General features: G+C 47.1%; 1 protein-coding gene across 1 annotated transcript in view; it reads right to left on the reverse strand.

Moving 5' to 3' along the window:
* SHCBP1 (SHC binding and spindle associated 1) overlaps positions 1-14,792 on the reverse strand; it is a 36,498-nt gene that overhangs the window by 7,051 nt on the left and 14,655 nt on the right. Inside the window, exons 2-6 of the mRNA XM_073659638.1 lie at positions 13,807-13,971; positions 12,550-12,665; positions 9,635-9,843; positions 9,442-9,534; positions 8,988-9,224 (exon numbers count right to left, since the gene is read on the reverse strand). Of these exons, the coding sequence (XP_073515739.1) occupies positions 8,988-9,224; positions 9,442-9,534; positions 9,635-9,843; positions 12,550-12,665; positions 13,807-13,971 (820 nt within the window). The remainder of the gene's footprint in view (positions 1-8,987; positions 9,225-9,441; positions 9,535-9,634; positions 9,844-12,549; positions 12,666-13,806; positions 13,972-14,792) is intronic.

The raw sequence follows: 14,792 nt of genomic DNA on the forward strand, positions 1-14,792 counted from the left end.
CTCTGGTGGAATGAGCTTTAATACCATCCGGTGCCAGAACACCGGTAGATGTATAAGCTAGACAAATGGCCTCCCTAAGCCACCTAGAAATAGTTGCCTTTGATACCCCGTGACCTTTCCTACTCCCTTGAAAGGCCAGAAACAAGGATTTGTCCTTCCTCCACTGACTAGTCATGTCTATGTACTGTAGTAAAGCCCTTCTAACATCTAGATTGTGGAATCTAACCTCCCCAGGGATTTTAGGGTTACTGCAGAAAGAGGGAAGTACAATCTCCTGATTACAGTGGAATCTGGATACTACTTTCTGAAGGTACGCCGGATCTTTACGCAGGACGACCCGGTCCTCATGAATTTGGGTGTTGTATGGGAGGGAGAAAAATCAACAGAAAGGGCCTGCAGGTCACTCACCATATGGGCTGACGTTAGGGCCACTAAGAGGATGGTTTTGAAGGTGAGGAACTTTGGAGAGATAACTTGCAGGGGTTCAAATGGGTCGCCAGAGTGCATTTAAAACCAAATTCAGGTCCCAGGGAGGAACTCCGAGAGCCCGAACTGGCTTAGCCCTGGAACAGGATATCACAAGAAAGAAGACAGACATCAAGTCAGCAGGGACAAGGAGCAGCATGGCAGATGTGACAACCTACATGGTGAGCTGCAGCATGTGCTACATGTTCACAGATCGACCAGAAGCTGAAACCAACTTCACCTGCCAGAAGTGTAGACTACTGGCTCTTTTAGAAGAAAAGGTGCGGGGACTGGAAGAAAGAATTTCGACATTAAAACTCATCAAGGAAAATGAAGACTTCCTGGACAGAACAGAAGCGTCACTACTGGTCACGGAAAGTGAAGGAAGCGTCAGAGAACCTCCAGAGGCAGACAAGTGGAGGCAAGTGACCAAAAGAAGCAAGAAGACCATGGAGACACCACCAACCACACAACTGAGAAACAGATTCCAAGGACTTGTGGAGGACGAAGATGGCACACTCAAGGATGAGGAACTACCAGCAAGCAAAAAAGAAAAGAGCACCCAGAAGCGACAAGAAAAAGGACAGCCAAGATGGGAAGAAGAGTGGTGGTGGTGGGAGACTCACTACTGAGAGGAACAGAAGCAGCTATCTGCAGACCGGACATAACCGCAAGAGAAGTATGCTGCCTCCCAGGGGAGAAGATCAAGGATGTTACCGATAGGATACCGAAGCTCATCAGTTCCAAGGATGTCCACCCATTTCTTCTGATACATGTTGGCACCAATGACACGGCAAAGAAGGACCTACCGACAATCTGCAAGGACTTTGGAGCATTGGGGAAGAAAGTAAAAGAACTGGATGCGCAGGTAGTTTTTTTCTTCTATCCTTCCAGTAGACGGGCATGGCGTCAGGAGATGGAACAGGATCCTTGATGTGAACAACTGGCTGAGACGATGGTGCAGACAACAAGGATTTGGATTCCTGGACCACGGTGTGAATTATCTCTATGACGGACTCCTTGCCAGAGACGGACTACACCTCAACAAACCCGGGAAACACATTCGCCAGGAGACTCGCAACACTCATCAGGAGGGCGTTAAACTAGAAGAAGAGGGGATGGGAAGAAAAACGCCGGACACGAACATGCAACCAGAGAACATACTAATGAAAGATATGAAGTGCGACAAAGAAGGTCCAAGACAAGATACTTGGAAAATTTCTAATACAATCCACAGGGAGAAGATAGGAACAAAACAAAATCGTGTAAACTGCGTGCTAGCAAATGCCAGAAGCCTGACAAACAAGATGGATGAACTGGAAGCAGAAATATCTAAAGGTAACTATGACATAGTGGGAATAACCGAGACATGGTTAGATGAAAGCTATGACTGGGCAGTTAACTTACAGGGTTACAGTCTGTTTAGAAGGGATCGAAGAAGTCGGAAAGGGGGTGGAGTCTGTCTATATGTAAAGACGAGTCTAAAGCCTACAATACGGGAGGATGTATGGGAGGGAAATGAGGAGGTCGAGTCCTTATGGGTGGAGATACATGGGGCAAAAACAATAATAAAATTAGCATAGGAGTCTGTTATAAACCACCAAATATAGCAGAAGCCACGGAAAGTCTATTAATGAGACAAATAGACTAAGTAACAAAAAACAATGAGGTGATTATTATGGGGGACTTCAACTACCCCGACATAGACTGGGAAACCGAAAGCTGTAGATCTCAGAAAGGAAACAGGTTTCTGTCAATTATCAAAGACAATTATTTGTCACAACTTGTGCAGGAACCAACTAGAGGGACGGCCCTTTAAGACTTAATATTAACTAACAGGCCAGACAGAATAACTGAGGTGCAGGTCGGGGGGCACCTGGGAAATAGTGACCACAACATTATACAATTCCACATGTGCTTCAGTAGGGTGCCCAGCAAGGCAGGCACAAAAACACTGAACTTCAGGAGGGCAAAGTTTGATCAGCTAAGAGATGCCCTTCACCTTATAGACTGGGATAGTATCTTTAGTAATAGGAGCACGGATAGAAAATGGGAAATTTTCAAAACAGTCCTACATAGTCACTGTAGAAGGTACATACCTTATGGGAATAAAAGGGCTAGGAATAGGAGGAAGCCAATGTGGCTAAATAAGGAAGTCAAGAGGGCAATGAAAAACAAAAAAAAGGGCTTTCGGTAAACTTAAACAAGAAGGCAGCGAGGAAGCGCTAATATCTTATAGGGAAAAAAACAAAATCTGTAAGAAACAAATAAGAATAGCAAAAGAGGAGACAGAGACTAATTGCCAAGGAAAGTAAAACGAATCCCAAACTGTTCTTTAACTATATAAACAGTAAAAGGATTAAAACTGATGGAGTTGGCCCATTGAAAAATAACCTGGGTAAAATCACAGAAGGCGATGAGGGTAAAGCAAACCTACTCAATAGCTTCTTCTCCACTGTTTTCACAAAAGAAAAACAATTTATCGGAGGAAATGCAGAGTGATAAAGTAAACCCTCCGCAAAATATCACCCACCTAACCCAGGAGGAAGTTCAGAAACGCCTAAATAATATCAAAATAGACAAGTCACCAGGCCCAGATGGCATACACCCCCGGGTACTAAAAGAATTAAGTAATGTGATAGACAGACCGCTGTATCTTATATTCAAGCACTCTTTATGGACAGGGACTGTCCCACTAGACTGGCGCCAAGCAAATGTGGTACCAATATTCAAAAAGGGGTCTAAAAGTGACCCTGGTAACTATAGACCAGTCAGCTTAACGTCTGTTGTGGGTAAATTGTTTGAAGGATTTCTTAGAGATGCTATTGTAGAATATCTTAATGATAACTGTCTAACTCCATATCAACATGGATTCATGAGGGATCGCTCCTGCCAAACAAACCTGATCGCCTTCTACGAGGAGGTGAGCTCACAGCTGGACCGGGGAGAGTCAGTGGATGTTGTAGACCTTGACTTCTCCAAAGCGTTTGATACCGTGCCACACCAAAGGTTGGTATATAAAATGAGAATGCTTGGTCTGGGGGATAATGTGTGCAAGTGGGTAAATAGCTGGCTGAGTGATAGAAAGCAGAGGGTGGTTATCAATGGAGTAAGCTCAGGGGGTGTCAGGGTTACTAGCGGGGTGCCTCAAGGGTCTGTCTTGGGCCCTATATTATTTAATATATTTATTAATGATCTAGTGGAAGGGTTGCATAGTAAAATAGCAATATTTGCAGATGATACTAAACTTTGTAAAGTAGTTAATACAGATGAGGATAGGGCACAGCTACAGGAGGATTTAGATAAATTGGGGAGTTGGGCCAAAAAAATGGCAAATGGGGTTCAATGCCGATAAATGTAAGGTCATGCACATGGGAAAGAAAAACAGCAGTCACCCATACATAGTAAATGGGAAACCGTTGGGGAAATCTGACATGGAGAAGGACCTGGGCGTCTTGGTTAACAGCAAATTAAATTGGAGTGCCCAGTGTCAGGCAGCAGCTGCGAAGGCAAATAGAGTCATGGCATGCATCAGAAGAGGAATAGGGGCATATGATGAGAACATTGTTCTTCCTCTGTATAAAGCGCTGGTAAGGCCGCACTTAGAATATTGTGCACAGTTCTGGGCTCCCATGCTCAGGAAAGATATATTGGAGCTAGAGAGGGTACAAAGGAGGGCGACTAAGGTAATAAAGGGAATGGAGGGACTAGAATACCCAGAGAGGTTGTCAAAATTAGGCCTATTTACATTGGAAAAGAGAAGGCTTAGGGGAGACCTCATAAACATGTATAAATACATCAGGGGGCAGTACAGAGATCTCTCCCATGACCTGTTTATACCAAGGATGGTGACAAAGACGAGGGGGCACACTATGCGTCTGGAGGAAAGGAGGTTCCTGCACCAGCATAGAAGGGGATTCTTTACGGTCAGAGCCGTGAGACTCTGGAACTCTCTGGGAGAGGAAGTGGTGATGTCCAACTCACTTAATGAGTTCAAGAGAGGCCTGGGCGCCTTTCTTGAGAACAATAAAATTACATCTTATGCTTAGTTAATTAATCCAGGGATTTAATCTGACTGCCAGATTGGTGTCGGGAAGTGAATTTTTCCTCAGTGATGTAAATTGGCCTATACCGCATGGTTTTTTGTTGCCTTCCCCTGGATAAACGCTGCGGAATAGCTGCAGTGCACAAGAAATAGGCTGAACTGGATGGACGCTTGTCTTTTTTCGGCCTTATAAACTATGTAACTATGTAACAGGATTTAATCAATCAATCTAGAGACCCATCTGTTCCCCGCCAGGTTACAATTACAGAGCGCCCCTAGGGCGGACACCTGAACTTTAAGTGTTCCCATAGCTAACCCCAGGTCACGTCCCTTTTGTAGGCCTGGTGAAAACCCGCTATTACTCAGTAACAGCCTCTCAAATTCCAAGCCGCCAGATGGAAACCTTTGGCTTGTGCATGGAATATCGGCCCCTGGATGAGAAGGTCCGGCATCTCCGGCAGGACCCAGGGATCCGAGAGACATTAGGCGAAGCAGGGAGAACCAGGGTCTTTTTGGCCAAAAGGGGGCTATCCGTATTATCCTCGCCCCCTCCTCCCGAATTTTCCTCACAACTGCCGGGATCATTACCATCAGTGGAAACGCATAGGCCTTCCCGAAATTCCAGGGTATCTGGAGTGCGTCCACCGCATAGGGATTCTCTGTTGGATTTAATGAACAGAATCTCTCCACCTTCCTGTTCGCCCTGGTGGCGAACAAATCTATGTCCGGTGACCCCCATAGCTGGATAATCTGTTGGAAGACTATTGAGTTTAGAGCCCACTCTCCTTATCTTAAAGTGTGGCGACTGAGGAAGTCTGACCTTGAATTTTATACCCCCGGGATGTAAAGAGCACTGAGGGATGGGAGATGCTGTTCTGCTAGATGCAGGATCCTGTTTGCCACTATCATAAGGGAGCGAGATCTTGTTCCTCCCTGGTGATTTATATACACCACTGTCATCAGATTGTCGGACCTGATCTGGACATGGCGACCCTGTATGTGGGGAAGGAAGCCTATAAAAGGGATTTCTCCACTGCCAAAAGCTCTTTTAGGTTCGATGACGTTTCTATTTTGTGACGTAGCCAAAGCCCCTGAACTGAGAGATCTGCTAGATGACACCCCCCCCAGCCGGAGCCACTTGCATCTGTTGTAATTATGTGGTCGACTGGTCTGGACCACTGTAAGCCTGAGGTCAGATTCTCCCTGTTTGTCCACCAGGAGTTTACCGTCTCCAAAGAAAGATAGTATTTTTTCTAAATGTCCGTTGAAGGATTTGTGCTGACAGGAGCTCCCACTGAAGAAGCCTCATATGACTCTGGGCCCATTTGACTGCCGGGAGACAGGAAGTCATGGAGCCTAGTAGGGACATTGCTTCTCTCAAGGACATCACGGGAGACTTTATGGCCCTTGAGACCAGGCTGATTATTTTGCAAACCTTGTCTTCCGGGAGGAAGCCGGATTGGAGTTGGGAATCTGGGGTCAGGCTATGTTCCCACGATGCAGAAATGCTCAGAATTTTTTCCTGAGCGTTTCTGCATCTCCCTGGCAGAAAAAAAAAAAAAAAAAAAAAAAAAAAACGCATGCGGATTGTACATGCGTTTTTCCTGCCAGGGACAAGTGGAAATGAAGCGTTCTTCACATGCATTTCCGCGTGCGGGTTGACAAACGATTTTAGCATCACTTGGAAAGTGCTTGACAACTTGGTCACACTATATAAATCCATGCAACTGGCATTACCCGAGAGAATGTCAAAAAATAAAAATGTATACTTACCCTCCGATGGCCCCCATTGTCCTGCTTCACTACGTTCTCCCTTGCCGGCAGTGGTAACTGAAGGACCTGCTGACGTCAGCGTCGCGTGACCCGTCCGTCACATGACTGATGTCAGCGCAGGTACTTCATTCCATCGAAGTGTGCCGGGAAGCAAGGAGGAGCGCAGCGTGGGCCGCCAGAAGAATATAATATAATATAATATAATATATAATATAATATATATATATTTTTTAATGGTACCTGGGTGTGGATGAGACTCTCCTCTTCTCTACACCTGGGTACCATCCGCACATTAGAACGCGCCAATTAAACAAGTACAGATGCAGTCTTGCGGAATTGGCGTGTTCTAATGCAAGTCAATGGCGGCGAAAACGCAGCACTTCCGCAAAATAATTTGTAGTGCTGTGTTTTTTTTCCGCAATGATAATCCGCAGCGAAAATTTCCGCAGCATGTGCACAGCACATCCGGGTCATTGGGGGACATGGCAGGCCTTATACCATGCGTTTAAGCATTTCTGCAGAGTTTTTGCCGATGCGGAAACGCTTAAAAAATGCATCGTGGGCACACAGCCTCAAGCCCAGAAAGATCTGAGTCCTTGATAGTTTTGATTTTTGAATATTTATCACCCACCCTAGCTGATGTAAAGCTGTCCTGACCTCTAAAAGTTAAGAGGAACAGTGGTCCTCCGATTTCCCTATTATCAGAAAGTCGTCCAGGTAGGGAACAATCACGTTTTTGATTCGGAGAAAAGCTGTCACCTCCGCTATAACCTTTGTAAACACTCTCGGTGCTATCGAGAGACAAAAAGGTAGGGCAGTAAATTGGAAAGGTCTCAATTCCCCTTGGATGAACAGGGATACCCTTAGGTACCTCTGGTAGTCTGGATGGATAGGGACATGATAGTAGGCATCTTTTAGGTCGATAACTGCCATGAAACAATTGTGGTGTCGGAGTTTTACTGCATAGTTCACCGATTCCATTTTGAAAAGTCTGGTTCTCGATCAGCTGATTTAGACTTTTGAGGTTGATAATTGTCCTTAAAAAAAAAAAAAAAAAAACACAAATGGGTCCTTATCACCAACAGGGGGGGGAATAAAAACCCCATCCCCACTGTGAATCTGGAGGTGATCATGAAGGTTCGGTGAGGGACCTGACTGAAGCGCATCTTTAGGCCGTTCTTTATGATACTCAACACCCAGGGATTTGAAGTGATTGCTTCCCAAGCCTTCCCCCGACCTTTGGCCTCGCGTCATTGGGGAGATTTTTTGGTACTGGAGGATGGTCCTCCAAACATGTAACCAGTCCTTTTTAGATCTGGCCTCCCATCTTTTCCTTTCTCCCGGAGGGCGACCCCAGTTAAATCTCTTCCTCTGAAAATAGGACCTTTGTGTCCCCAGTGAAACCTCCCTTCCTGTCGCCAGCCTTCTCCAAAAGCTCGCCCAGTTTTTGGCCAAACAAGAGTTTACCATCACAAGGAAGGGAACATAGCTTATGTTTAGATTGTAGGTCTACTGGGCAACCCTTGAGCCACAGGGCTCGTCTGGCAGCATTAGACAAATTTGCAGATCTGGCAGTGAGTTTAACCAAATCCGCTGAGGAGTCGGCCAGAAAAGTGGATGCTGCTTGTAGCAAAGGCAGATTGGAGAGGATTTTATCTCCGGATATCTTTTTATCCTTGAGCTGGTCTCCTAATTGCTGAAGCCACACCATGAGTGACCTAGTGACACAAGTGCCTGCTACCGCTGGCTTCAGGCCCCCTGCCACAGCTTCCCAGGTGTGACGCAGGAAGGAATCTGCCTTCTTATCTAGAGCATCCTTTAGACTGCCCGAATCTTCCAGGGGTAGGGATGATCTTTTGGATGATCGGGCAACAGACCCGTCAACTTTAGGAATTTTATCCCAGGACCCAGAGACTATCCTCAAAGGGGTACCTCCTTTTAGAGGATGAGGGCAACACTCCCGATTTCTCTGGCTTCCTCCATTCCCTGTCTATAAGGGTCTGAATTTTAGGATTCACTGGAAAGGAGAGTCTTTTTCCTCCAGGCCTGCGAACATAATGTCTTCCAGGGACCTGGCTGCCTTTTCCTCCCTCAACCCCATGGTAGATCTGACCAACTCGTCAGTATCCTCAATAGGAAGACAGGGCTTACCACTGTCTGATGAAGAGGAGGATGCTGAATCTATCTATGTGTGATGCTCTATTCTCTGTTCTAAATTGTCGGGTACCGGTGTATGCCGCTGATGAATTACCGGCTTTTTTAAAGAGATGGGTGCATGAAAATCGGAGGGCACTAGTGTGTTCCAATTGCCCTATGTTTTTCATGCACCCTCCTATATACCCTGCCTCTATATTCTGCCTGCCTGCTGTTTAATTGTTCACCGTTCCCATCGATTTGGGCAATTTTTGACCTTCTGCAGACTGCCAGGAGGGGGGGGGGGGGGGTTGGGGTCTTGGGGACTACCAGAAAAATGATTGAGTTTCCCATAGACCAACATTGGGCTCGTTGCTCGGGTCGAGCACCCGAGTATTCCAATGTGCTCGACTCAAACAACGAGTACCCGAGCATTTTAGTGCTCGCTCATCACTAACCATTATGCTTTGCTTACACAGTGCCATCATATTCCGCAGACATCACTGTCCCCATTGGGACTCCATTCTAAATTGACTTTCAGAGTGGGAAAAAAAACCTGCAGACGACGTACCTCAGGAGGGGTGTCTCAATCAGTTTAAGCCTCCTCTTCAGACCCTCCATCTCACCGTCCATCTTCATGCCTTCTACCATGGAGACGTTGTCCAGCTCGCAGTCAGAGTCTGAGTCCCTGGACAATGTGTTTCGGAGGTTGTTGAACTGATAATACACTTGTTCGCAGCGGGACAGGACGGAGTGATATTCCGACACCATCTCAAAGGGGATCCGCTCCTCCAGAATGTCATAATGGCTGCAAAAATGGAAAGGAGAGTCTTAAAAGGGGTTGTCTTCAGACGATCAGATCGGCGGGGGAGCGGATATCTGATGCAAACACTATGTAGCCACCTCATTATAAAAAGAGTTAAGCTGCAGAATCTTACAGGTAGGTCATCAATATCCAAGTCTTAGTCATCCCCTTAAAGTGGTCACATAACATAACCCCTTCCCTGTAGCTGCACCATCCTTACAGGCGCAACCGTGGCTCAGCACATCGCGTGAAATAGTCAAAATAATCTTCCTCCTCTTCATCCCAGGAACGCCAAATGTTCTGGTAGAAAAATCTGGAAAGGGAAAGATAACGAGTTACAGGAGGGTGGGATTGGTAAGGGTCCATGACGCGTCAGCAGCGAATGATCCGTCGTTCAGATCGGCATCACTGACCTGAGGTGCTCTATGGACAAGGCCGTCTGCTCGTATTCCCCCGACTCTTCGTACACCACGTGCAGCTCCTGCAGAGGGACCTTGTGCTCCTTCACCTCCAGTAGGTCGCGGATGCTCTGCTCGTTCACGCAGTCCAAGAGGCACTCGCATAAGAACGGCTCGCACGGCCGGACCACCGCCTTCAGGCTGGAGCACACCACCTCCGTCACCTGCCGAAAAATGTTTGCTCCAGAGTCAGTCATCCCCTCGATAACCTTACTAATCATTAAGGGTCTGACTGCTGGGACCCCCATAGCCCCATCGGAATGAAGCAAAGTTAGAGCATGTGCCCCCCCAATCTCCATTCACTGTATGCAAGACTCGTGCAGATAGCTTTGAATAGAAAAAGAAGGAAGAACATCGGGGGCTCCCTGTGGTCAGACCACAAACAAATCAGCACCTTTTATATATTGGCAAAACCACTTCAAGTAAGATTGGAACTTTATTTCATAAAGTTTAAAAAGTGACTCCAATGTTAGTGAGTGGTGCAGGGTTTGCCCTGACAGCAAGCAGAGATCTTATAAGTACTGATGGCTTTCAGGTAGTTACACAGCATTTATTCTACTGTGTGACGCTCACAGCCCTACCCTGGGAGATGGGGATACTCTGAGCCGGGTCAGATGTTTGGTGGGTTGTAGCAGTGGCCTGGACCCATTCCGTGCCCAGGGCCGTCACATTAAAAAGGGTGTAATGAGCTTTCAGAGTTGGTGTTAACCGAGTGGTTGTGTTTACTATGCCACCTGTGGTGCCTGGTGATTCTCCACCAGCGCTGCGTTCAGTCCTCTGAGGTGGGATGTAGTGGCAGCCGGAGATACTACTCCCCACAGGCGGAGCAGGGCCTCAGGGCAGAGAGAACAGGAGGATGGGAGTTGTAGTGGAGGATGTGGTGCGGTGTCGTGCAGTGCCGCGTTGCAATAAGAAACCGGAGGCCATAGGGGTAGTCTTCCAAGCTTTACTCACAGTAGAATGCACAGCGGCAAGGCTTCTCCCTGCGTGCTGCGGCCACCAGGACCAGGGGTCCGACAATCCTCCAGTTAGTTCAGGTGCTTTGGTCAGGACCCTGCACCAGAGTGTTCCTAGACTTTCCCCACTAGGTCCTCTGCTGTCCGTATGTGGTGCGTGTACTAAGGCCGGGTCTCCCTCTGGACTATGCACAGAACAAGGGTACGGGCGGCGACTCCGCTCCGTCCGTTACCCGGTGGGATCCACTGAGCCTCCAGGCTTCTCCGACTAAGACTTGAAGTGACAGTCAGATATTGGGGGCCGGTACCCCTCTTGCAGCAGGAATCCCTCTAACTAGGCCAGAACAGTGAGGACAGGTGGTGTATACCGCTCCGTCAGCATCCCTCTTGCATCCTTTTGCCTGTGGAGCTTGACTCCTCTGCTCCCCTCCAGGCCTTCTTGGGTAGGGACCTTGACCGGGTAGAGACAGCCGTTAATTCTTGCCCACTCCTAGACTCAAGGCCAGAGTACTAGGACCGTGTCCCCATCAACTGCAGGTTCACACAGAAAGCCACGTTCAGTGATGAAGATCACAATCAAAGACCTTGAGCCCAAGATGGCTGGCTATTAAATATGAATTTTTGTTGTGTAACTGAAGTGTGCGTCCTCCACCCTCACCCACTACTAGGTTCCCCCATTTCTACTTATCCTGGCTGGGGCAGCACCCTGGTGCCTATAAGCCCCCCTCAGGTGGGAGAGGTGTAGTGTTGGATGCAGAGGTGGGGTCCTGACAGTTACACCATCCTTACCTCGGAGAGATACCACACCTCATTGAAGAGATGCAGTACCCCTGTGGCGACCAAACCCTCAGGGGCACCACACTACCAGTTTGAGGAAAGCTAAACTTTAATTTCTGTCAATATGGCCGTGTGAGAGCTTGTCTTCTCCTGGACAAGTTGGACTTTTGAATGGCACCATTGATGTTACCATATGATGAATTAGAAAACTAAAAAAAAAAAAAAAAAAAAAAAAAAAAAAAAAAAGCCAAGTGCGGTGAAATTGCAATTCCACAATTGTGTTTTGATTTTAGTTAACCCCCCCCCCCCCCCGCCATGTTCACTATATGGTAATACTGACCTGCCATTATGATTCCCCAGGTCAGTACGAGTGCGCAGATACCAAAGTATAGTTTGTGTTCATCACCATTTTCTGAGACCCGTAGCGTCTCCATTTTTTTTTTTGGGGGGGGGGGGGGGGGGATCTGAGGCTGGATAAGGATATTTTTTGCACCAGGAGCTGACATTTCTATTGATACTATTTTGGGGTAGATCCGATGTTTTTATCACCTCTAAATGTATTTTATTGCGGCGAAAAAAAAAAATAAATAAAAAAAATAAACAATTCTGGTGTATTTTTTTTTCTCGTTTCGCTGTTTACCGATTGGATTTACTTTATTTTTTTTCCCCCCGTATATATTTTAAATGTAATTTTCTTCTTCACTTTATTTATATAGTCCCCTTAGGAGACTTGAAGCTGCAATCGTCTGATCAGCAGCGCTCACACAGCAGCAATCATGATCTCCTATGAATGACGGCCACAAGCCGGCGATCATATTAGATTCACAGTGACAGGCACGGGTTTTTTCTGTAAACCCCAGGCTTTCATGACAAACCATAGGCGCCCCCCAAAACACGTGACAGGACCGCCAAAAGGTGAGATTTGTGACGTGCTTCTAGCTGGCCAGTGTTTAATCCAACTGTCAGATTGACATGTCATGTGGAGGGGGGGGGGGGGGGGGAGGCTAAAATGTCATGCGCTGTGAAGGGGTTAATTCTGTTGAACGTCATCATACAAGACGGTCTTATTACACAAGAATGGACAATTAAAGAATAATAAAAAAAATAAAATAAATAGTTAAAACACAACCCACAAACCTCTACGAGGACCACAAAGATGTCGGTTCTCCATAGGGCCTTCCAGCCGGACGGCTCCAGGGCTCGCTCCAGGTAATCAGCTATGAACTCCGTCACTTCGGAGGGTTTACAGTCACCTTGTAAGGAAGAGGAAAAATAAAGGGTCACACTGCTCCCTCACCTGAACAGAGGCAGAACTGGACATAGATGGCGTCGTGCCCCCTGTATCCCAGAACCTGAGAGGTTACCTTATATTGGGGCAGATGCCAAATCAGGGGAGAAAAGCGTGCATTACAGTGCTGCAGTACTGAGAACAGCCACTACACGGAAGAGGGAGCCGTTGCCATTTCACTCACATTCAGATGCCATCTGTGCGGCTCCGATGATCAGAGAGAGCGCCAGGTGCCCACCGATCTCATAATAAAGACGTATCCTCAGGACAAGCCATCAGCACTTAAAGGGCTTAAGGTACAAGTCTGCAGTCACACCTCGCCCCCATTGCGAGGATTCACTGATGCTGGGAGCAGGCGGTCATGTGACTACAAGTATGTGATCAGCATACTTCTGGCCACGTTCCAACTAGATGTGTCCAATGCAAGTGTAATGAGATAGGCTGGATAGTCTAGTTGGCATGTGACTGCATATAGGCAAATCACATACCTGAACTCACGGACCAGACACCGGAGAATGCTCGCAGTGCATTCAATGTGAGGATTCACAAGTCCGCAGTCACTGCAGACTAGTAGTTTAAGACAAGACAACCCCTTTAATATAAGATTCAAGCATATTTAGGGCAATGGATTGGTGCAGGGGTCCTAGAGGTCTATACATATCACTAGGATATACAGTACTTTATAGGGTTATTCCCATAGTCTAATGTGGAGACGTAGAGAGATTTGCTCTGGTCTGACATCCAGTCTAATCCTTCATGGCATCAGGTGCCTGGCAGTGCCAGCCACTGTGCCCAGAAGTCCTGATTATCTGGGGCCGAGCAGGTGCTAGAGACAATCGTGAGGGCTACAGACCAGGCCTCATTACATCATGGTGTACCTGGCCCTAGAAGTCCAGGAAATACCCTGGGCACAGTAGTGAAAACTGCCCTGATCTGGTGGCCACAGAGGACTGGGCAAGAAGCTCTCAATTCTGTCCTTTTAGTCCCACCAGCAGCTTTTTCCCAAAGGAATGGTGCTTATTCCAGAAGTATCTGGGGTCTTGACTTGTGTGGTGGGTTGAGGTTCCCCCATCGGTGGTGGTCATGAGCGTCATCGCTGCACTCACCCAGCAGATAGTCCTTGTAGGCCTCGAACCTCTCGTAGAAGAGGAGGTTGCTGGTCTGGTATAAGTCTGGGAACTGCACGTTTCCAGCTAAACCACATTGTGGAGAAACCTTCCCGAGGTTTTTGTGGCTCCCGTAGTCGCTGTCCTCATCCTCCTGAAACAATTCTGAGAAAAGAAAAAATGTCAGACCCTAAGGCTGTAGGGCTTCTGCCCTATATGAGAAGTGTAGGATCACAGCATGGGACAATCTCAGGACAGGACAGCCTTTATTTCCTATACGTTCATCTAGGTTTGCACTGCCGGCAGCTCCTCGGGGGCAGGGCTACAGGGAGACAGCTGTGCGGTTACCGATCCCCAACAAGCAGTACAATGATGGCGGATGGCCCCTGTGAGAACATTTAACCCATCAGAGGGCTACACTATGAGCTCTAAACCTAATGGGTCACCATGACGATCAGGCGGTCTGCTGAAGACCCATGGGCATCTCATGACAGTACCCCTGTGAAAGCCGGCCCGTGGCCGACGATCACAGGTTTTCTGCTATATACAGCAATACTATGGTATTGTTCTGTATAGTACAAGAGGTCAGACAATCGCAGGCTCAAGTCCTTTAAGGGGACTAACAAGTATTGTTCAAAGTAAAAAAAAGTTGTTTTTTTTAAAAAATTAGAAGTTCAAATCATCCCCCTTCCCCCACAAAAAACGACACGAGAATTTCAGTTGTTGCAACACTGTAATAAAATGTAATAGGAGGTGATCAAAAGATCGTATCGACCCCAAAGTTATATCAATAAACATATAGGCTCGGGGGAGCAAAAATATAAGCTGTCACCCAACCCCAGATCCCGAAAATTGAGATGTTACAGGGCTCAAAAAGTGGCGACAAGCAGGTATTTTTCTTACCGCTTAAGACAAAACCGGTAGATGATAGTCACCTGGAGAACCATCCCGCCAGGTCAGCTCTACAGTAACCAAAAACACCCAGA

The sequence above is a fragment of the Phyllobates terribilis genome, unplaced genomic scaffold (genome assembly GCF_046119375.1).
Source record: "Phyllobates terribilis strain yellow unplaced genomic scaffold, ASM4611937v1 Scaffold_14__1_contigs__length_39327217, whole genome shotgun sequence".
In the NCBI taxonomy this organism is placed as follows: domain Eukaryota; kingdom Metazoa; phylum Chordata; class Amphibia; order Anura; family Dendrobatidae; genus Phyllobates; species Phyllobates terribilis.